The sequence below is a fragment of the Lepidochelys olivacea genome (assembly GCF_965140295.1).
Source record: "Lepidochelys olivacea isolate rLepOli2 genome assembly, chromosome: 22".
Classification (NCBI taxonomy): Eukaryota; Metazoa; Chordata; order Testudines; family Cheloniidae; genus Lepidochelys; species Lepidochelys olivacea.
Window position 1 is genome coordinate 4,879,986 of NC_140432.1, and position 23,262 is coordinate 4,903,247.

At 57.5% G+C, this 23,262-nt stretch overlaps 1 protein-coding gene across 2 annotated transcripts in view; it reads right to left on the bottom strand.

Moving 5' to 3' along the window:
* The window catches only part of ROBO3 (roundabout guidance receptor 3), a 233,677-nt gene extending 210,954 nt beyond the window's left edge, over positions 1 to 22,723 (bottom strand). For both annotated transcript variants that reach the window (XM_084611808.1, XM_084611807.1), the window contains exon 1: positions 22,558 to 22,723. In XM_084611808.1, coding sequence (XP_084467934.1) covers positions 22,558 to 22,708 — 151 coding nt within the window. In that variant the 5' untranslated portion in view covers positions 22,709 to 22,723. The remainder of the gene's footprint in view (positions 1 to 22,557) is intronic.
* Positions 22,724 to 23,262: the final 539 nt, after the last annotated feature.

Genomic DNA, 23,262 nt, shown 5'->3' on the forward strand with positions numbered 1-23,262 from the left:
GTCGGCGTGCTTTACTAGCCGATGGTACAAATCTCTGCATGCAAGGGAAGGACCTCACTTGCTCACAGACCGTAGCCCCTTTGGAGGGAAAGCGGTAGCTGTTTATCAGCCCCACAGCAGCGTGCCCAAGACCTCGCCACAAGCTAGGGACAGTGCATGGCATTTAGAGTAGCAGAATATAATGACCAGAACTGGTCTGTGGTCAGCCACTGATCCAAAGTGTTTACATGGTCCCCATTACCCGAGCACCTCCCAGTCCCCTGCCCTAGGGAAGGGCCATTATCCCCACCCACCGCAGAGCCGAGGAGCAAAGCGGCTAAGTGACTTGAGCACAGGAAGACGGTGGCGGAGCAGAGAACTGAAGCGGGGTCTACTGTTGCTGAGCCAGCACCCTTACCCCATGGCACCAGCCATGCTCTTGGCAGCGTAGAGCGGATTTGAACCCGGAGCTGCTTGCATGCAAAGTACAACCTTTGCACGACCCCACTCCTGCGTAGGGACGATACTAACCATGGGCGGTCAGGATCCTATTATTGTATGGCCACTAAGCGACAGTCTCTCCAGCCGCACAGCATGCCCCAGCATCATGCCCAGGCACTGACGCAGGTGCCCTGGTACAGTGGTAAGGAATTCAGGAGGAAAGCCGAGGGCAATAATAACCCATCCCGCGCTTCCTATAATTCTGGGTTTCCCCTGGGGCTCTCCCACCCACGTACCGTTCACCTGGCTCCATCTCAGCCGCTGGTGCTGCACGGCAGGAGTTAAAGGATGAAACGTCGGTCAGGACAGGGAGAGAGAAAGGAAGGCACATTAGCCTGAGAGGAAAGATGCCTTTGGGTGGGAGAGGGAAAGCTCCGGAGAGGATGACTGTCATCAGCACTACCCATTAGGCTGTGCTATGGATGGGTCAGAGTCCAGGAGGGAGGCAGGGCAGTTCAGCACTGGAATTGCCCCACGTCCGACTCCTGGAGTCCTGTGGCTATCCTGGCAGCCCCAGGGTTTGAACGCTCATTGCTCAGTCATCCATTGAGACCAGCTCCCACTGGTTAAGCTGGCTCCTTAACCGCTCCGGCCCAGGCTCCAAGGTATCTAGGGTTCAAACTTAGTGGAACCTTTGAGGTTCTGGGCCTCAGAAACTCGAGGAGCAAGAGGCTCTGGGTAACAACCACATCACTGACCCCCGCCCCCAGCACACTCCCAGCTTGCCCCCCTGCGCTGCACCTGCCAAACTGCTTCCACTACTCTCGTGGGCATCAGGCACCCAGCTGGCCTTGACCCAGGGGTGAGGTTGGCTTACAGCGGGAGCAGATCTGGTTCCAATCCCAGCCCAGCAGCTAGAGGGAGCCAAATGCCTTTGTCTCCCATTGCACCCCGGTTCACGTGCTGCATGCGGCCAGCTCCTCTTCCCCTTAGTCACGTCCCTGCTCTGCCCTGCAGCCTCTCCTAACCTCTGGCAGCCACCCCTGCTCCCAGCCACTGTGACCAATACGAATGGCTGTGAAATCCAAGCCCGGATTCGGAGTGCTGGATCCAGGTCACACCCGAGCCTGTGGAGCGAGGGTTATGGCCTGGCTAGTTGCAAGAAAAATAATTTAATCTGCTGGGTTTCTTTAAATGCGGGTCTAAAGATTTGCATTATTCTAATACTACACTGGAATAGCTACTGTTAAAAGTTTCTGCGTCCAGCTAAAGATGCTTCAGTGTTCCCATGTCCGCAGTTTAAGCGATAACCGACCCAAACTGTTGAAAATACAGCAGCTGTCTGCCCACCAACACGCAAGTGCACCACATGCGAGAGGGGGTTTGAGTCAGGAAAGAGCGAGGAGACATCAGTCGTATCTACACGTGTTATCTCTCTAAGGGCTGGTGACGGGGGACGGCGGAGTTGCCTTGTGGTTGGGGTTGCAGCAGGCTTGCTTTGTGCAGGGCGGGTGGAGAGAAAGGGGAGGGATGCTGGGTTCTTTGCATTGCAAAGGGGGTAACCCTACTCGGAGCCTGAGGGTGCCCGAGGAGGCTGAAGAGGAGAGCAGCTGGGCTGTGGAGCAGGCCAGGTACAGGATCTGGCCAGGGTTTCCTCAACCTGAGGGTCAGACCCAAAACTGGGTCACCAGACTGTTTCAAAGGGTCACGTGGCAACTCCTGTCCCACAGGGCGGGCTGGGCTCGCCCCCCTGCTCCAGACACTGCAGGCGCTGGGGTCCTAGAGCCACGCAGGGTTGGCCCAGCCGGCATGACGATGGGAGTCCGGGTGGGCCAAATTTGAGGGAGTGGCACTGCCAACCCATGAGCCAGGTCACAAATGCATTGGCACAAATTTGCTCCCGTCGGGGATGGGGCCAAACCTGAGCAGCACCCACAGGTCGCAGCACCCGGAGCGGAGAGCCAAGCCCAGCCAGCCCCACAGCACAGGAGATGCAGGAGCTGCCACTGCGGGGTGAGTGCCGGGCAGGACCCGACCCAAACCACCCCAGGGCCTCCACCCCCAGACTGTTTCCTGGCTCGTGCTGGGCCCTAAACATTTACAGATGGGTGCTGAGCCCAGAAAGGTTGAGAGCCACTGATCTAGACACCATACTGACCCTTGTCTATGGCACTGGAGTAGCTGAGTGCATCACAAGCTTTACCGTATCCATCCTCCCAACACCCTACGTGGCAAGGCAGGGCCGTTATCCCCATTAGGCGGATGGGAACTGAGACACACAGAGACTAAGTGATGTGCCCAAGGGCACACAGGAAGGCAGTGGCAGAGCAGGGACACGCTGTCATGTCTCCTAAGTCATGAGCGTTTGCCTGACCCGCTGGCCCAGCCCTCATCTACCCCCGCCTCCTTCCTGCCTGCCCGCCCTCAGGGAGGGGACAGAATGGAATGGGCCAAATATCTCATCGACATTTCTACCTTGCATCCCATCACGAACTGCTCATAGGGCTGGACCCCCAGCCTGCTGAGGCCACTGGCCCCTGCACTGCACGCAGCCCAGGGCGAGCAGTACCGTGCACAGTGCTGTGGCATGGCCTTACAGTGCCTGTCTGGAGTCTCTGGGGCACGCTGACAACATGCCCGTCCCGCCCTCCTACAGTGACCCACGCACATTAGCAGACCCACAAGGGACCAGGGAATAGGGTTGCCAACTGTCTAATCACACAAACCCAAACACCCTTGGCCCGCCCCCTGCCCCTTCCCTCAGGCCACACTCCTGCCCAACCCCTTCTCTGAGCTCCTGCCCCGCTCACTCCATCCCCCCTCCCTCTGCCGCTCACTCTCCCCCACCCTCACTCACTTTCACCGGGCTGGGGCAGGGGGTTGGGGCCAAGGGATTTGGAGTATGGGAGGGGACTCCGAGCTATGCCTGGGGCAGGGGGTTAGGGTGCAGGAGGGAGTGTGGGCTCTGGAAGGGCGTTTGGATGCAGGAGGGGGCTCAGGGCTGGGGCAGGGGGGAGTGCTGGCTCAGGGAGTGAGTTTGGGTTTAGGAGGGTGGAGCAGGGGATTGGGGTGTGAGTGGGGGTGAAGGGTGTGGGCTCCGGGCAGTGCTTACCTGAGGCAGCTACCGGAAGCAGCCAGCATGTCCGGCTCCTAGGCGCAGGGGCAGCCAGGGGGTCTCCACGCTGCCCCTGCCTGCAGGCACCACCCCCGCAGTTCCCATTGGCCACAGTTCCCAGCCAATAGGAGCTGTGGAGTCTGCGCTCGGGGTGGGGGCAGCGTGCAGAGACCCGCTGGCCACCCATGCACCTAGGAGCCAGACAGTTATGCCACCTGCTTCCGGGAGCCACACGGAGCCAGGGCAGGCAAGGAGCCTGCCTTAGCCCCTCTGTGCCACTGATCAGACTTTTAGGGGCCTCAAATCTCCTAGATTGGTTTCAGTAGCCACCAGAAGATTGAGGCCCATTCCGGGAGACTCATGGCCAATCAGGGAGGGTTGGCAACCCTACCAGGGAACCACCTTCCATGGGGAGGCTCAGGGACAGACACACCAGTGCTACCTAGGGGCCTTCTGAAATGAAACATGGATTTACAGGCCCTGCTGCTCCCAGCCAGCATCAACCCTGCTCTGCTGCAAAGGCTGCTCCCAGAGCTAGGAGCTAAAGCCACCTGGGCCCCTCACAGCCCAGTTCCTTCTGGACACTTTGCCACAATGAGGGCTGGGGCCTGGCCAAGGCCAGACCTTCACAGACCCATGCTGGGGTGGGGGCAGAGCCACCTGTCCAGGGCAGCCCGGGGAAATGCAGTGCCTCCGGACACACAGGCCCACATGGAGCTCCCAACACGCAGGGCCAGAGCATACATGATGCTAGCTCTCAGGGGGAATAGTCCAGCATGCTCTCTCCTGGCCCTGCCAGCTCTGCTGCCCACTGAGCTCTGGGACTGGGAGTTTGTCTGGCCCTTGGACAGGGACAGGGCACAATCCAAACCATGAAGACTCTCCAGGTCAAGCAGGCGTCTGGCAGAGCCAGCACCCTGGAAGCCCTGCCTTGCTGTGACCCGCTGGCCAGCGGGAACTGGCTCCCCGCTGCAGCAAAGGGGCACGGTGGCATTGTGGGAGGAGAAACAGGTGGGGCTTGGCCAGAGGCTGCCCTGGCTGTTCCTTCTGTGCCAACACGACCCTGGCACCAGCCTAAGGACAGTGCCGGCAACAGCCTCCGCTGCCCCCCTCCCCTCACAGAGGCCCTAGGAGCTGGAGCCAGGCACCTGGCTGCCTCTGGACCTTCTCTCCCGTGAGGTGGGCTAGCCTCTTCCGCGGGCATGCTGCACTGAGCAGGGGGTCACGCCAGCTTGAGGGGCCAGGCGAAGTTCCCTGTAAGCTGCACAGCCGCGCAGCAGCCTCCCCCAGCCCCCACCTGGCCTGGCCTCCATTCGGCCGCACCCCATCGCCTCCCCCAGCCCCCACCTGGCCTGGCCTCCATTCGGCCGCACCCCATCGCCTCCCCCAGCCCCCACCTGGCCTGGCCTCCATTCGGCCGCGGGAGGGGCATCCCTCCCCCAGCCCCAACCCCTCCTGCAGCTCGGACCGGCCACAGCTGGAGTGGCCCGGACCCAGCTGTGGCCAGAGTGGCCCGGGGCTGGGGGAGGGGCGCCTATCATGCAGCCCCAGAGCTCCCGCAGCAGGGACAGGGGCCTCTCCCCCCCCCAGCCCAGTCCAGCCCAGCCCAGCGCCCGCACCCCCAAGCAGAGTCTTCACACCCCTACACTCTAACCCTCTGCCCCAGCCCAGAGCCCACACCCCCGGCCGGAGCCTTCACACCCCTCCCCCCCAACCCTCTGCCCCAGCCCTGAGCCCCCTCCCACAAGAACCCTTCGGCCCGGCCCCCACCACATGAATTTTGTCACACCTCACCTCCATATTGGTGCACGTAACAAAATTCAGTCTGCACCTGGGTGGGAAACAGGAGCGGGAACACGCTTGTTCGGATCCAGGTAGGGCACTAACAATGGAGTGCGGCCACAGCAGCGTGAGGGGATCGCCTCCCCCAGCACGGGCCTAGCGTTGGCCAGGACAGTGTCCCCCTCATTCTTCCCCCGCATGTGCTCCACGCGGCACTGGTGAGACCCTGAGGCAGCGAACGTGAGACCTGACCAAGCAAGGGTGAGGTTACTGGGTGCTCGATAGCTTGCACGGCTGTACATAGCCCATGGGCCACCAAGGGGCGCTCGAGAACACAGAGCAGAGTGCTGAGTGCCGGGAGCCCAGCGACGCTACCTCTTGTGTGCCGAGAAGGCCAGTTCTTCACATCGGCTCACTCCGGGGCACAGACATGCATTACATCAGGGCAAGACAGTGGCCGAGAGGAGCCAGCTGGCAAAGGGTTCACTGCTCCACATCAGTAACTTCTAACAGGCCTGACAAACTCACTACACCCCACGGACAGAATGCCGCATGAGCTGTCAAAGGAAAGCCGATGCCACACTGGTCTTTAATATCACTGCGAGTTGTATATATAGATGAGACTAAAAGTTATGTGTATATAGTGAGAATATAGCCTGAGCGTGTCTTAAGGTCTGAGCCTCCAGCAGGGACAGGTTTTCTCCCAGACCAGGCCCTCTAGCTCGCTCACTCAGTCCCGGGGATATCAAGCATTGCATTGTTTCACTGGGTGCCTCCATCCCCAGCTTGAACGAAGTGCTAAGAAAGAACAGGGACATGTGACATCAACAGGCACCAGAGATTAGTGGATTTTACGGACTCTGGGGTAATACAAGGGGAAGGCAAAAGGATACACTGAGCGAGGAAACCCCTGGAAGGACGTGGGGAACCAACATGGAAACCAGCAGCTCTATCAAAGGCTGAATCTTTGGGAGAAAATGGCCCTTAGGAAGCAGAGAAGGTAACAGCCTCTGACAAGTGCAGAGCAAAGGTTGCATTTGTGTTTTGGTTTATATGTGTCACCATTTCTCTTTCCAGGTCTCATCTTCCCTCACTGTCTGGTAACACTTAACCTTTGAGACTCAAGGTATGATTGATTCACTGCAGATGCAGCTGTGTGCTGTGATAACGGACCTGCCCGAAGCTGTGCCAATCACACGGTGCATATGCCATCTCTTCCAGGACACCTTACCTGGTCATTGCTGTGGGTGTGCGGTGGGTAAGGGCTGGATGCTGGGGGATCCTCTCAGTGGAGCGAGAGGGACCCAGGGGTGCACCTGTTGTTACCCTGCAAAGCAATGTAAGGGCTGGCAAGATTGTTTGGGTGACAGAGTCGGGGGGTCCAGGAGCTGGTACCCAGCTCAGCAGTCTCTCTCTCTCACTGGGAGGAGGGGTAACAAGTGACTCTCAGTCCTGGGCACCCCAGGAAAGCGTGACAGTCGGGATCTGAGCATTCACAGGCAGGGCCGCCCCCTGCTCACAACCTCAAGCCCCCTCTCCAGGGAAGTACCACACCCTGTGCTTATCGGTCAGAGGCAGTGACATGTAGAGGCCTGTGCAGATACAAGATCTGTATCCGCATCCGATCCACAATCCGCAAAAATGGCCCATGGAAATTCACACCCGCGGATGCGGATACCCATGGATATAAAGCGGATATCTGCGGATTTGCGGGGCTCTAGTGACAAGGCCCCAAGTGCTGCAGTGCATGGGCCTCGCAGTCACGGCTGGATTTATCCTCACAGCCCGTGCAGCAGGGCAATCACACATATGCATGCTCACACTCACTCATGCTCACACTCACATCAATCGCACGTGCATGCTCACACTCGTATGCTCTCACTCACACTTCTCTGCTGCACACGGGGGAACTGAGGCACAGACAGGCTCAGTGACTTTGCTCTGTGGCAAAGCAGGGACTTGAACCCAGGTCTCCCAGCTCAACCCCTTAACCACTGGGCCAGCCTTCCTCTCTTCTTAAAGAGACAGTTCTCATTAGTTCAAGGTGTTCTGGGAATCTGCCCTCCATACTTGAGGGCGGGGTGTCTCCATCCTTGGACTTTTGACCCCAGGGTGAGCAGGGCCATATGGAAACTCTGGCTAGGAGAAGAGAGGTGCTGTGCAGAGGGCAGCTGCCCAGGATGCTCAGCCACCTACCCCAGAACTGGGAAGAAAAGGGCCCTGGGGTGAGCTGGGGAAGGGAGCAGAGACCTGGGTGCAGACAAACATGCTCCCCAAAGAGGAGATGCTGCAGTCAACCGCCATGTCACCAACTCCCCCTGCTGTATCATGAGTCTCATGCCATTTGGGGTTTCTCTTAAGGCCCCAGCTCCTGGAGTCATGTGATTATAGGAAATTCTCAGCTTCCACTAGAAAGAGCCCTTCGGATTGTGGAGAAAAGCTTTTAAAGATGATACAGTGCAGCCTGAGGGCTCAGACACTGAAAAGCCAAGAGAGCAAGGCTAACCCTGGTCATCTGCCAGCAGCCTCACGGTTTGGGGCCTGGCTGATGGGTCTGAACCCTGGGGGGCAACACTGGGAGGAGTTGCTGGGGTCCTGCAGGCCTGCCGGGGGGTTAGGCAAAGGGGAGCAGCCAGGCCCCACTGGGGTGTCACAAACCTGCCCTGTGAGTCAGCAGGGTTTCCTTTGAGATAGACAAATGGACAGACAGAATGAGGTGGCCAGATGGATTTCGTGGGCCAGTGTCCTATCCCAGCGCAGCATTCCCAATACACCCCAACAGGGTGCTGCAATTACCGCAAATGGCCACTGGGTGTCACCATTCCCCAACATACCTCCCAGGCTAAGGCAGCGGGGACTGCTCCATTCTCTCCCGTCTCGTCTCGCAAAGTGACCTGGGCTCAGTGGGACAGGTGCAGACGCACAGGCGCGTGCTCACACTCACACACATGCACCAATCAATCACACATGTGCGTGCTCACACTCACACACACGCACCGATCACACATGCGCGTGCTCACACTCACACTCACGCACCGATCACACATGCGCGTGCTCACACTCACGCACCGATCACACATGCGCGTGCTCACTCTCACACACATGCACCAATCACACAGGCGCGTGCTCACACTCACACACATGCACCAATCACACAGGCGCGTGCTCACACTCACACACATGCTCACACTCACATCAATCGCATGTGCATGCTCACAGTCGTGTGCTCTCACTCACACATACGTGTGCTCACACTCGGACACACCAATCATGTGCATGCTCACACTCACAACACACGCCCCACTCCCCTTCCAAAGGAATCCAGGCTCCAGGTCCCATTTCCAGCATAGGGAATGCTGTGGGTGGGACATGATGGGGCTGGGAAGCAGGGACGTTCCCCCTCAACCCTCCCCTCCTGGGAGGACACCACTTGGCAAAGGTGACACCTGGGAGCAAAGGCCCATTCCTGGGGGGCATGGGGCACCCCGCAGTGGAAGTGCGGCCAGGGTCGGGGAGGAGCTGGCTGGAGCAATGAATGTTCCACCTTCCAGGTTATGTCACAGACACATTTCTACAGCGCCCATCACCGCAGCCACTGGGCAGTCATGCAGGCCCTAGCGACGTGGGTTCACAGGGGCTGTCCCAGATCTGGGGGGAACTGCAAACATAAGGGATGGTATTTGCCCAAGCTCCACCCACTGGGGGGCACCTGCGTGGGCCCAGCCAGACTCCCCTGGGGTGGGGTTGGGGGGGGGGCTGCCGCTGAGGTGCCCCTAGAGCCCAGCTGGGTTCTCTGCATAGGGAATGGGTATCATGGGCCCCGGGGCAGGCTCGGCTCCTTCTTGCCCGGGGAAGTGAAACCCATGCCCCGCTCCCCACACCAAGGTGAGCTGTCACCGCAGCCTGGGGTGACCAGATGTCCCCATTTTATAGGGACAGTCCCGATATTCGGGGCTTTGGCTTATAGAGGCGCCTATTACCCCCCACCCCATCCCAATCTTTCACACTTGCACTCTGGTCATGCAGCCGATCCCCACAAGATGCAGCAGGAGAGAGCCAGGCCCCAGACATCTATGGGGGCCACGGGACCCCCTAGATGACCTCCTGACGTGGGCGGGTGTCAGGGTGAGAGTGTCTGGGGAGCACCACTCTGGCCCCTAGAGCATGGGACAGGTCTCGGCCCCACCCAGACCCCCACGCCACCACCTGTCTATGTCCTGTGGTGTCCGAGTGCCCCCCATTGCCCCTCTCCTCACCTCAGCCTCCCCCCCCCCGCTGCCTCTCCCCTTGCTCCCACTGCAACACCCCTAACCCAGCTTCAGTCTTGCCAGCAGCTCCTGGGCTCAGCCAGGGACTGCTGGGGGCAGCAGGAAACAGGGCAGGGAGTGGGGCAGGGCTGGCCCCTAGGCTGGACTGGCATTGCTGACATGAAGGCAGGGCAGGGGAGGAGGGATGAGGCTCCCAGCTGGGTCCCAGAGGGACAGGCATTTTTATGAGGCTGCATTAGTGGCAACCTCTGCCCCTGACATCCCTGACTGGCCCAGCCCAGTGCTTCTGCTTGCAGATGTGGCTGGGCCATGCCTCTGTGCCCGGGCTGGCTCACCACTGGGGGGGCACTGCCAGGATTCAGTGGCCCAGGCTCTGCAACTGCCATGCTGGCCACAGGACCAGCTTTCTGTACCCTTCTTCCCCCCACCCTGCAGGCTCACTGCCCACAGGAGAACTCAGCCTGATTCTACAGTGCCTCAGTGGCCTGCCCGGCCTCCAGCACCGCCTGCCTACTGCACCCCCAGCCCCGCCCCAGCTGAGCACGAGGGGGCATGCTTGGCAGGGAGCGCAGGGTCCTTGCTGGAGAGAACCCGTTGAGCCTGCCCCATTGGCAATGGCACCTGGAGGCCCGGAAGGAGCCCTGCACCCAGTGCCCCTAGACCCAGCCCCAGAGCTCAGACTCCTTGGGGCTACTGGTGGAGGGAACCTGGGGAGTATTCACAAGGGCCAGATCCACAGCGGGTGTCAATCAGCAGAGCCGCGTTGGAGTCCCGGGGTGGGGGGGGTCTGGTCCCATCCAGTGTCCACAGGAAGGTCACACACTGGGCCCGGCTCCCTCCCACCCTGGCTGGAGGCATAGACGCTTGGGCGGGGTGGGGGGCGTGAAACACATTATTCTGCCCAAGTGCAAAGGATCCTGCCAGGGAAAAGCTGGATAACCCCAGCTCCACAGCATATACAGACAACTTGCAGTCCATCCCTATCAGCCCTGTTGGTGCCCCACTATTCCAACCACAGGCTGCTCCCCCCTCGCACACAGCTCTGCCAACGTCCTTGAGCCCTGACCCATAGCCTATAGCCCACTGCTCTTCCAGCCGGGGTTCACCCCACCGCTCTCGGTCCTGGCCTGCAGCCTCCTGCTACCCCAGACTCGGGGGCTGGGCCCAAGGCACTGTCAGCAACCCCTGCGCTGGGCTGGTGCCTGTCCTGCTGCAGCCCCATGGCCGGCCCTGGCTCGGACACTCAGACGAGGCTGCGCCAGGCAGGTGCTGCCCCAGCTCCTGGTAAATTGCCAGGGCAGGGGCACAGGGCAGCACGGGGGTAACAGCAGCAGGGGGCACAGCCCCGCTGCCAGGATGGAGGCACCCCTTTATGGGAGGCAGTGACTGCAGGGACACCTTGGTCCCCCTGCAATGCTGAGCAGTGTCCCTCAGACACCCCCACTGGGGGAGCCCCCCAGCACTGCACAGGGCAGCTCACCCAACACCCTCACTCTCTGGCCCGCCCAGCTTTGGCCAGAAGAGCCCCGGTAGGTAGCTGGGCACTGCCTGGCAAGAGCCTGGCTCCAGCTGCAGGAAAAGGGGCTTGCACCCACAGTCCAGCATGCAGATCCAGAGAGAGCCGGTGGGAAGCGCAGCCCAGCCCAGATTGGGGGCCTCCACCCCCAGCACTCTGGGGAGCTGGGCACTTCCTCTGTGCCCCAGAGCACAGCAATGAGGCCAGGCTGAGACGCCCTGCGTCACCAGCTCACACGGCAGCCCCAGCTCCCGGAGTCAGGAGAGGCTGGGAGAACCCCGACTTCCATTTCACACTTTAATATGTTTTAGCCCTGGGGGCTGGGACATGAAGCTGGTGCCAGGCGAGTTCACAGCCCCTGAGGGACAAGTTGTGCATTAGTATTTCCAAGCTGGCATTTTTCAGCCAGTCTCATGGTTTTCAGAGCCTGATGTGATTTTCACCCCCCAGCGCTGCACACACCTGCTCCAGACCCCGGCAGGGCAGGCACCAGCCCAGGGCGGGGCAGCGATGAGCAGTGTTTCCCTGGCATCATAGCCCCCCAAGGGGAGCAGAGAGCACGGCCCTTGTTCAAAGCCAGGCCCAGCGCGCTGCACGTGGCAGGGCTGCGGCTCCCCCTCGGCCCTGCTGTCTCCTCGCCCCCACCAGCCAGGCGCCATCTCGGCTCCACTCCCGCTGCTGAAGATAATTAGCGAGCACTCAGCGCGCAGCACGAGAAAGTTCACGGGGGAGGGGGGCTGTAATCCGGCTTGAGCCCAGTGCCCCCAGCAGCCTCTCACTAACGGGCCCTTCCGACGGGACACGGACCCGCTCGGCCAGGACGGAGAGGCCTGGCCTCAGGCACACCGGTGCCCCACATTGAGCCACCACAGACCCCATGGCACAGCACCAGAGGGGCCATCAGCACCTGACCAGCAGCCCATAAACCCCTCTGCTGCTGAGGGAAGCTGCCAGCTCCCATGGAAGGAGTCCGGCCGTTTGGCAGCTAATCCCCCAGATCTGCTGGCTCTCTCTCCTATCAGTCTCGGCTCCTGCCCAGCCCTGTCACTGGGCTAGCTGAGTCCCACACAGCCAGCCCTACAGAGGGCCACATAGGGCCAGATCCCACCCGGTGTAAGGCAACACAGCAAACACCAAGGTAGGCTGTTTCACACCAGCTGAGGATCTGACCCTTTGTCAATACTCCGCCCTCACACAACAGAGCTGTTCCTAACTCAGCATTTCCTTTATTAACACAACCCCATACATGCCCCCACCAGACTGGCTGCACCCCAAATGACCAACATCAGTGGGAAATGCAATACCTGGCTATGAGTTATTATGAGTTATAACTATGAGCAGGGGATGGGACTAGATGACCTCCTAAGGTCTCTTCCAACCCTAATATTCTAGGATTCTACGTTTCCATAGACTCTAATGAGATCCCATTTGGATCCTACAGTAGAACCTATAGGGAGGCAAATCCCAAGTCCTAGGAATTGAAATACCGGAGTGGAGTTGTACTGCCAGCCTGGAAACCAAGGACCGGAGACTGAGGCTGCAACGCCGGAGAGATTGGAGGCAGAGTTGAATACAGTGACAGCAAGGGAGGATTTCACACAGCACCTATCCAGGGGTTGAACCTCACAGCAGGACAGGAAATGGAGAAGCAGGTGCTTGACACCTTAAACGGTTGCCCCTTGGAACAGCTCTCTGGGGCAGGCAGGAGGGCAGGGGACTCGCAACTCAGCCCTAAGAACCGCACAGGGGAGGTGGTTCAAGAGGTGACAATTGTTGAGCCATTAAGCACCAGTTTGCACAGTATAGCTAAGGGCTGGTCTGCACTTGACATGCTCCTGCTGCGCTCCCCCAAGAGGCAACGGGGAATTCTCCCTGTCTACACCAGGGGTGAGGTCGGCTGAACTGTGTCGCTCAGGGGCGTGGACTCCTCACACCCTGAGGCCTGGTCTACACTGGGGGGTGGGGGGGAGCTAAGTCAGTCTAAGTTACGGAACTTCAGCTACGAAAAGAGCGTCGCTGAAGTCGACGTACTTAGAGCTGCTCACCGCGGTGTCTTCGCTGCGGTAGGTCGACTGCTGATGCTGCCCCGTCGACTCCGCCTACACGTCTCGCTCCGGCGGAGTACTGGAGTCGACGGGAGAGCGCTCGGCGGTCGATTTTTTGTGTCTCACTAGATGCGATAAATCGACCCCGCTGGATCGATCGCTCCGGAGGTAAGTGTAGACAGGCCCTTAGTGACATGGTTATACCAACCTCGTTTCCTCGTGTGGCCAAGGTCTAAGCTCAGCAGGGCTGCGGGGGAGGAAGGGACCAGTGTAGTCAGGAGCCACAAGACTCAGAACAGGAGGAGGCTCATCAGAAAGTCCTGAAGGCAAAAGTGAGGGAATTAAAATCCTGAGACTAGCATGAAGGGGACGTAAGGACCCACCCCCGAGTCCTGGAGGCACAAACACACACACACACACCCCAAACGCGCAAGGAGGCATGTAGACCAGAGACACACCTGCCTGGTTACATGTGAGGCTCAAGAGCTAAACCTGGAGATCCAACTCTGGGGTCACTAATCAGACGACCAAAGGCACGTGCCCTGAGTTCACCAGCCAGGGGAAATGAAAGGTGGAAATTAGGATGTAACAGGGAATCCGACCAGCAAATCACCAAAAGACAAAAATGAGCAGACAAGAAAATATCAGAAGCAAGAAACACGCAAGAGAGCCTGTGGGCACTGGACAGCTAGGGACAAAGGGCACAGTTAAGGAGGATGAGGACATTGTTAAGAGGTGAAATGGTTTCTTTGCATCAAAGTCCAGCAGAGAGGATGCTGGGGAGATCCCGGATCCAGCCCCGCTTTCCATGCTGCATGTCAAACCAGCATCTGCTCCCTGCTGGAGATCAGGGCCCCCTCCCCCACAAAGGAAAACAACAATTCCCCCCAGCTTCAGCTTGTCAAGCAAACCCTGCTCCCCCCCATGAGGACACGGAAATTAACTCCCCAAGGTCCACTGTCATTGGGGACAACACTACTCTGCCCTTCCCTCCAGAGATCTCAAAGCACCTTAGACACGAATTAAACTGGCCCTCACCAGGCGTGCTGTACACATGGGGATCAGCTGCCTAGAGAGGGGCAATGGCTTGCCCTAGACCATGCAGGGATGGACCCAGGAATAGAAATCACATCTGCCTCCCCTGGCAATCTAAGCTGTCACCAGAGCATAAGTGGTATATCCGTGGCCCCCCCATCACCTCACAACCGTCACACAACCCCTGTGGGGCAGGGCAAGGCCCCAATTCCCCCCACTGTGCAGAGGGGGAGCTGAGTGCAGAGAGGCTAAGAGCATTCTACACTACAAGAAGGATGTGGAAAAATTGGAAAGAGTCCAGTGGAGGGCAACAAAAATGATTAGGGGACTGGAACACATGACTTATGAGGAGAGGCTGAGGGAACTGGGATTGTTTAGTCTGCGGAAGAGAAGAATGAGGGGGGATTTGATAGCTGCTTTCAACTACCTGAGAGGGGGTTCCAAAGAGGATGGCTCTAGACTGTTCTCACTGGTAGCAGATGACAGAACAAGGAGTAATGGTCTCAAGTTGCAGTGGGGGAGATTTAGGTTGGATATTAGGAAAAACTTTTTCACTGGGAGGGTGGTGAAACACTGGAATGCGTTACCTAGGGAGGTGGTGGAATCTCCTTCCTTAGAAGTTTTTAAGGTCAGGCTTGACAAAGCCCTGGCTGGGATGATTTAATTGGGGATCAGTCCGGCTTTGAGCAGGGGGTTGGACTAGATGACCTCCTAAGGTCCCTTCCAACCCTGATATTCTATGATTCTATTCTATGATTCATTGCCCAAGGCCACAGAGGGAGTCTGTGGCAGAGCAGGGAATTTCCTAGGGGATGGGCCTTCACCACTGGGCCATTCTTCCTCTCTCCCCAGGACTGGTCAGGAGCCAACCAGCCCCTGGCTGAGCCCAGGCCTAGCAGCTGTTCATTTCTCCAGGGCAGGGCAGCAGCTTCCCCTTACCCTAGTGATGGACGTCAACCCTTTCCTGACCCTGCCGGAACAGAGAACAGTTTGCTCTCTTTGCAGACCCAGCTCTCAGGCAGTTATCTTCTGAGCGATGGTGCAGCCGCCTGTTTTAATAGAAAGGACGACAGACCCCGCCCCCCCTGCCCGCAGTTAGGGCCAAGCTGCAGGCTGTAGGGGCTGGAATTGCAGGGTAGACACTTGGGGGCCAGTTGACAGCCCAGGATTTTGGTTTTCAGGAGTGGCTGATTTAGAAAACCTCTTTCAGGGGCCCCCAGGGCAGCTCCCTAACGGGTCCTGGGGCACCTGTGACACTTTCATGCCCTTGGGTGCACTGCAGATGGCTGTGGGAATTGCTCCTCCTCTCCTGCACACACACCCCTTGGCTGCTGCCCCGGCTGGTTCCTGGCTCTCCAATTCACGCAGCCCTGATTAGACCTCCTGAGGCAAGGAAACTTGGGAGTCAGCACCCAGCATGCTCAGCGCCTCCCTCATGTCCCCCTGATCCACGCACACAAAGCTGGTAGCATGTGCCAGTAGCCTCTGGTCTCCCAGGCTAACAGGCATGATGTCTGACACCACCTGCCTAGCACCTCCGCAACCTGAAGTCATAACCTGGGCAGCATCAGTGCAAGTTCCGTGCAAGAGGGCTGCAAAGAAGGCTCAGCACGGCGCCTTCTGATTGGCTGCCTCCTGCGGAGGGACGCCAGCAGGAGGGAAGCGGTTTCCAAGGCGATGGAAGCAATACTCTTCTGTTGCAGGCAGGATGCTGTAATGCACATGTCACCTGGCTGCACTGGGAGCATCCTTGCTCTCCTCAAAGCCAGGCAGGCCCCTGCACCTTCCCAGAGCAGGTCGCACTTTCCCAGATCCGCAGAAGCGTGGCCCCGAGAACATGTTTTCCAATCCTTTAATCATTCTCATGGCTCTTTTCTGAACCCTCTCCAAACGATCAACATCCTTCTTGAACTGTGGGCACCAGAACTGGAAACAGTATTCCAGTAGCAGATGTACCATGCCAAATACAGATGTTAAAAACCCTCTCTCCTTCTACCTTAGAGATTCCCCTGTTTATAAATCCAAGGATCGCATTAGCCCTTTTGGGCACAGAGTTGCACTGGAAGCTCATGCTCAGTTGATTATCCATTGTGACTCCCAAATCTTTTTCAGAGTCAATGAGTCCCCCATCCTGTAAGTATGGCCTACATTCTTTGTTCCAATACATTTATATTTAGCCATATTAAGACACAGACTGTTGGCTTGCACTCAGATTCCCAAGAGATCCAGATCATGCTGTCTCAGTGACCGGTCCTCTTCATTATTTACCACTCCCCCAATTTTTGTGCCATCTGCAAACTTTATCAGTAATGATTTTATGTTTTCTTCCAGCTCATTAATAAAAATGTTAAATAGCGTAGGGCCAAGAATCGATCCCTGCAAAACCCCACTAGAAACACACCCATTCAATGATTCCCCATTTACAGTTAAATTTTGAGACCTATCAGTTAGGCAGGTTTTAATCCATCTAATGTGTGCCATGTTAATTTTATATTGTTCTAGTTTTATTAATCAAAATGTTATGCAGTATCAAGTCAGAAGTCTATGTATATTACATCAACACTATTACCTTTATCAACCTAACTTGTAATCTCATTAGAAAAAGATATCAACTTAGTTTGACACAATCTATTTTCCATAAACCCATGTTGATTGGCATCAATTACATAACCCTTCTTTAATTCTTTATTAAGCAAGTCCCATATCAACTGCTCCATTATCTTGCCCAGGATCCATATCAGGCTGACAGGCCTAGAATTATCTGAGTCATCCTGTTTACCCTTTTTAAATATTGACACAACATTAGCTTTCCTCCAGTCTTCTGGAACTTGTCCAGCGTTCCAGGACTTATTAAAAGTCGACATGAATGGTCCAGCAAGTTCCTCAGACAACTTATTTTTTAAAACTCTTGGATGCAAGTTATCTTTAATAGCTGCTGTTCAACAGTCTCCTGAGATAGGAGTGGAATGGAATGATTGTTATCATATGATATGACATCATCATCTGTTTTTTCCACAAATATTTATTGAACACTTCTGCTTTTTCTGAATTATTACTGGTAATTCTACATTTCCAACTAGTAATGGACCAATACCATTGTTAGGACTCTTTTTGTTCCTAACATATTTTAAAAGCTCCTTCTTATTGTCCATAACTCTGCTGGCCATAGAGTTCTCCTTCTGTCCCTTTGCTTCCTTTATCAATTTTCTACAATTCCCAACTTCTCATTTATATTTATTACTATCAACTTCTCCTTTCTTCCATTTATTTTGTGTGTTTTTGCCTTAATTTCCCCTCTAAACCAGGTCAGCTTTTTAACCAGTCTGGCCTTCTTCCTTGATTGTTGGATTGTGGCTTTTTGAACCTCTTGTAAATCGTTCTTAAACAATTCCTGATTAAACTAAACTCAAATGTGTTCACACAGGGGTTTGCACTGATTTAATTAAAGCAGTTTAAACTCACACCTTAAGTACATCTAGTGCAACTTCCCTAGGTAGACATGGCCTCAGCTAATGTGACCCTTGGCCCATTTGGACTGGTGGCAGGAGCCATTTCCTCCCTGTTTTAGGAATTGCAGGTCTTACTCAGTTTGCTGTGGCATGTCCCCAAGGGGAGCCCAGCATGAGCCCAACAGAGGGACTGCTGGGAATTTGGCTCTGCAGGAGCCGGACCAGGTCTGCAAAGGGTCTTGATGCAGTTCCTCTTCCTTCCCTAAGGATAACGGTTTCCACAGACAGCTCCCAGCTCTGTTATTCCGACTGTCCAGAAAAGCTGCCAAACCATCTTAATAAATAGCTTATGTGAATGGTGAAGCCAGAGCAGAAGGAAAGTGCGGGTGTTAATAAAGCCCCCGCATTCCCCACATGCACCACACAACCTCCATGCATAAAGCTTTGCCAGCCCTTTGGAGCAGCTTCCCTGTTCCTCTGCAGGAATAGAAGCAGCTCATTAGGAGGCTGCAGGGCTGACTGGCAGCCCTGATGCCCCTTGTATTGTACCAGACCCTTTTTAGTCACAGTCCTTCTGCCTTCCCCTCACATGGAGCCCCTCTCCCCCAGCAGACACAGGCCAGAGGCAGGAGCAGCAGTATGCCTGGAGTTTACAAGGGCAAGGTCCCAGGCCCCTCTACAGCTACAGGGCAGGTTCCCCTAGAGATCTACAGGCCCTGCCCCATGCTGGAGCGTCAGACTTTTGCAAATAGTACCCAAGGATCCCCCAGGGGTCCTTAAGAATGAGCCTGGGATTATGATAATTGCATCAAGATAACAAACCCGTTTTGGTCCTTAAAGACATTAACTGCACAGCAGAAACAGCACGGTCAAGCAGCTGGGCAGGGGCAGCTCAGGGAGGTCATCTGGGATTGTGGGAGAAAGCCACAGGCCATGTCACCGCTGAAAGGCCATCAGTGAAACAGCTGACAGTGTAAATCTCAACGCTAGTATCCCTGGGCTACAGCGTTAACACCCTGCCAAACTGAAAGGGATGGGTCTAGTCACACTGCTAACACCTGTTGTTTCTGGCTGGCTGCTGACTCAGGCAGGTCACACTGCATTGCTTAGCCCTGGTCTACACTAGGACTTTAGGTCGAATTTAGCAGCGTTAAATCGATGTAAACCTGCACCCGTCCACACGATGAAGTCCTTTTTTTCGACTTAAAGGGCTCTTAAAATCGATTTCCTTACTCTACCCCTGACAAGTGGATTAGAGCTTAAATCGGCATTGCCGGGTCGAATTTGGGGTACTGTGGACACAATTCGACGGTATTGGCCTCCGGGAGCTATCCCAGAGTGCTCTATTGTGACTGCTCTGGACAGCACTCTCAACTCAGATGCACTGGCCAGGTAGACAGGAAAAGAACCGCGAACTTTTGAATCTCATTTCCGGAGACTGCAGGAACTGTGGGATAGCTACCCACAGTGCAGCACTCCGGAAGTTGACGCTTGCCTCGGTACCGTGGAAGCACTCCGCCGAGTTAATGCACTTAGAGCATTTTCTGTGGGGACACACACACTCAAATATATAAAACCGATTTCTAAAAAAACGACTTCTATAAATTCGACCTAATTTCATAGTGTAGACATACCCTTAGAGCTGGTTTCCAGAGCCTCAGCTGGTGTAGATCACCACAGCACCACTGAAGTCAATGTGCTGATTTATGCTCACCGACACCGAGGATCAGGTCCACGGGGTTTTGAGGAAAACGATTAGTCAGAATCTGGAGCGCTGTGTTGGGGCCAGAAGTGGAATCAGTGACAAACTCAGCAGCTGTAGAATACCCAGGTTGGCCTGTGACCCTAGACTCATCGGTCCGATATGGCTGGATACTCACACTGAGGGAGAAGATGGATACAGGGCCCAGTGTACATCTCCACAGTAATGAGTGAAAGGGGAAAGGGCTTTCTGAGCAGCATGTGCAGGGCAGGGACCGTGTGCAAGCAGGAGCGGTGACCATTCTCCTCTAATGTCCAAACGCTCTCTAGTGGTGCATCCAATGAGAAAAACCCTCCAACTGCTATTATTCCCCTGCCTCTGATCGGCCAGGCTGGGTACAATTCCCCCTTTACCTGCATCCCCATCACTGTAATCTCTCCCCAAAGTCAGCTTTCTAGTGGCACAAGAATGCACTTGAAAAGCATCAAAGTTCTGAGTAGGATCTACACGTCTGGCCTGTTTTCACCTACTGTGGTGCAATGGGCAATGAAGTGGATGGCGGTCACGCAGTATTTACCAGCTGGTACTTACATGGCCATGAAGGGTGACACCCTGCTCCTTGTCCAGAGCAGTTAAAGCCTTTCCAGTAAGAGCTGGGGCTATCCTAGGAGGCTGGCTCCCCGTGAGAAGCACCAGTGCAAACTGACAGCTTCTTTCCAGAAGGGGAAGAATTCCTCCTCTCTCCACCCCCACTTAATTCCTTCCAGTAAATGGATAAATCGCTGCGGAGCTGGATGCTGGGGCTGCAGCATTTCGGCTCCTGCTGGGCAGCACAGCTGTCCCAGCTCCTGTGAGCCAGGGAGTCGCTATTTCAAAAGCCACGTGAATGCACCACATTGAGAAGCACTGAGTGTTATTTACATTGACAGGGTCTCTCGCTATCTAGATGGGGGGAGGGGGAGCAGAGGGGCAGGGATAATGCCTCCGTGTCACAGCTGGGATGGGCAGGGAACATAAAGTCTTTGGAGCTTGCCACAGAGAGCTGAAAGACCTTCAGTGCGGCTGAGAGCCTCCAGATCATGAGGAACACCATCATCTCCCCCCACTGCTGCCCCAGAGCACAAGGGCTTTATGGAATATACACCAAACAGAGGAGGAAGAACTGGGAGTCAAACCTGTCAGGTCCAGGGACATGTGATTTATATCAGGCCAGGGTTCCTGGTCCTTTCCTGGGCAAAGGATCCCCATATTCAGCCCAGTTCAGCTCTGAATGAGAGCCCAATGCCCTGCAGAGCCAGTGCTTACTGGGCAGGTGAGCGATCCACCAGGGATGGGACTGGGACAGTGCAGGGCCAGGAGGTCAGGGGCTGCCCTGAAAGGCTTTACAGGAACAGTGCCCAGCACTCCCCTACCTGGAGCTATGCTGCCGGGTCCAGGCCATGGGGGCAGTGCATGAGGGCTATTTTTAAACAGAGGTGAAATCACTTCCCAGCACCAGGAAGGCGAGCATAGATGGGTAGCGACCCCCAGAGCACTCGGGCATCCTGGGCTGTAAGCAACTCACCGGGACATAGTTAATTTCCCTGGGAACAATGAATCGGGTTTTATCGTGGGCATGGGTCATGCCAGGAGGTTGGCCAAGACATCTGTATGTCATAGGTAGAAGACCAATTTAACAGTCACCCTTGATCTGTCCCTGGACCGGGACGATATTCAACAAATCTTGGTCTGGATTTGCAAAATCCAAAAGGGGCGATGGAAGGAGCGTCAGCACCCCTGGCTCCGCCCGCCTCTAGTCACTACTCTGGCGCGCAGCGCATTTGAGTTGCAAAGTTATACAAACCAGAAGGGAAAATCGGGCGCAAGTGATTTACCAGCGGTGGCTACCAGAGGGCGCTGGCTGTCCGTATCACCCTCTGTTCAGGGACCAAATGCAATTTGTCCGCCCCGCCAGCCACTCCCCGCCGAGAGACTCTCTCGGCGCCCCACTCCCCGAGCGCACCCATTTCCTAAACACGCCCCTACAATGAATGGGGCAACAAAGCACCCCTGGCACGGCCGGGACGGCTCCGCTTCCGCCTGGAGAGCCCCCCTCCCCCAGGGATGCTCCCTTCTGGGCTTTGGGGTCATCCAGGGGTAACATGTTAATTAGGCGCCTAAGTGACCCAGCGCGGAAGTCCCATTTTCAAACGGGACTGCGTTGAACTGGAAAGTGCCTGAAATCGCATTGGAAAACGGGACTTAGGCGCCCGAGTCCTTTGGGTGCTCCCCAGCCTTGTCGGCGGGATCTGCGGGGGCAGAGTCGGGGGGGTGGGTGTTAGGGTCCCAATGAGAAGAGAAACCGAGAGACACACGCAGTTAGGAGAGACAAGCAGACAGGGGGACAGACACCCCCTCCTTCCCGACGCACGCGCGCGCTGCTTGTCCCGGGACAGCCCCCCCTCCCTCCAGACACACGCGCGCGCTGCTTGTCCCGGGACAGCCCCCCCTCCCTCCAGACACACGCGCGCGCTGCTTGTCCCGGGACAGCTCCCCCCTCCCCACAGACACACGCGCGCGCTGCTTGTCCCGGGACAGCCCCCCCTCCCTCCAGACACACGCGCGCGCTGCTTGTCCCGGGACAGCCCCCCCTCCCTCCAGACACACGCGCGCGCTGCTTGTCCCGGGACAGCTCCCCCCTCCCCACAGACACACGCGCGCGCTGCTTGTCCCGGGACAGCCCCCCTCTCCCTCCAGACACGCGCGCGCTGCTTGTCCCGGGACAGCCCCCCTCTCCCTCCAGACACGCGCGCGCTGCTTGTCCCGGGACAGCCCCCCTCCCTCCAGACACGCGCGCGCTGCTTGTCCCGGGACAGCCCCCCTCCCTCCAGACACGCGCGCGCTGCTTGTCCCGGGACAGCCCGCCCTCCCCCAGACACACGCGCGCGCGCTGCTTGTCCCGGGACAGCCCGCCCCCTCCCCCCAGACACACGCGCGCGCTGCTTGTCCCGGGACAGCCCCCCCTCCCTCCCTCCCTCCAGACACGCGCGCGCTGCTTGTCCCGGGACAGCCCCCCCCTCCCTCCAGACACGCGCGCGCTGCTTGTCCCGGGACAGCCCGCCCCCTCCCTCCAGACACCCGCGCGCGCTGCTTGTCCCGGGACAGCGTCGCCGCCCCGCGCTTGACCCCGACCCAGCGCCGGGCTCCCGACCCGCCCAGCCCCGCCCGGCCCGGCCCGGCCCCTACCGTTGGCGCGGCTGAGCGTGGCCAGGTCCGGCGCGGGCAGCGAGCCGTTCAGGCCGAGCCGCAGCAGCTCGGAGGAGTTGCCCGCGTCCCCCGCCAGCGAGTCCGCGAACAGGTTCATCTGCAGCAGCGTCTTGAGCAGGTAGCGTAGCATGGCGGCGGCGGGGGGGGGCCCGGGAGCCGGGGGGGGCCCGGGGGGGGCCGGGGGGAGCCGGGCCCGGGAGCTGCCTGGCGCGGCGCGAGCGTCCAGCGCGCTCTGAGCTGCCGGCGCTGCCGCCTCCTTGCACCGGCCGCGCGGGGCTCCCGGGCGGGGCGGGGGGGGGGGCGCGGAAAGCAGGTGCGGGCGCCAATAAATGTTTAATTGCCGGATTAGTAACCCCCCCCCGGGGGGCGGGGCGGCTCCAGCCCCTGCGCGCTGCAGAGCGGGGGCTGCCCACGGAGACCCCCCCTCACCCCCCCCCGGCACCCCTGGGGCTCTCGGCGAGGCCGCGTGCTGCAGTAGAGCCCCCGGGGCTGGGGCGCACCCTGCCCCCCCCCCGCAGAGACGGGCCTGGCAACGTGCAACCCCCCCCCCCACGGGGGAGATGCTCTGGGGCTGGTGGGACACAAGCGAAACAAGGTGGCAGCAGGGCGAGCCAGGAGTCGGCACTGCCATGTGCATTGGCCAAAGCCGACAGTCTCTGTGCAAAAGGATGAATGGACACAAAT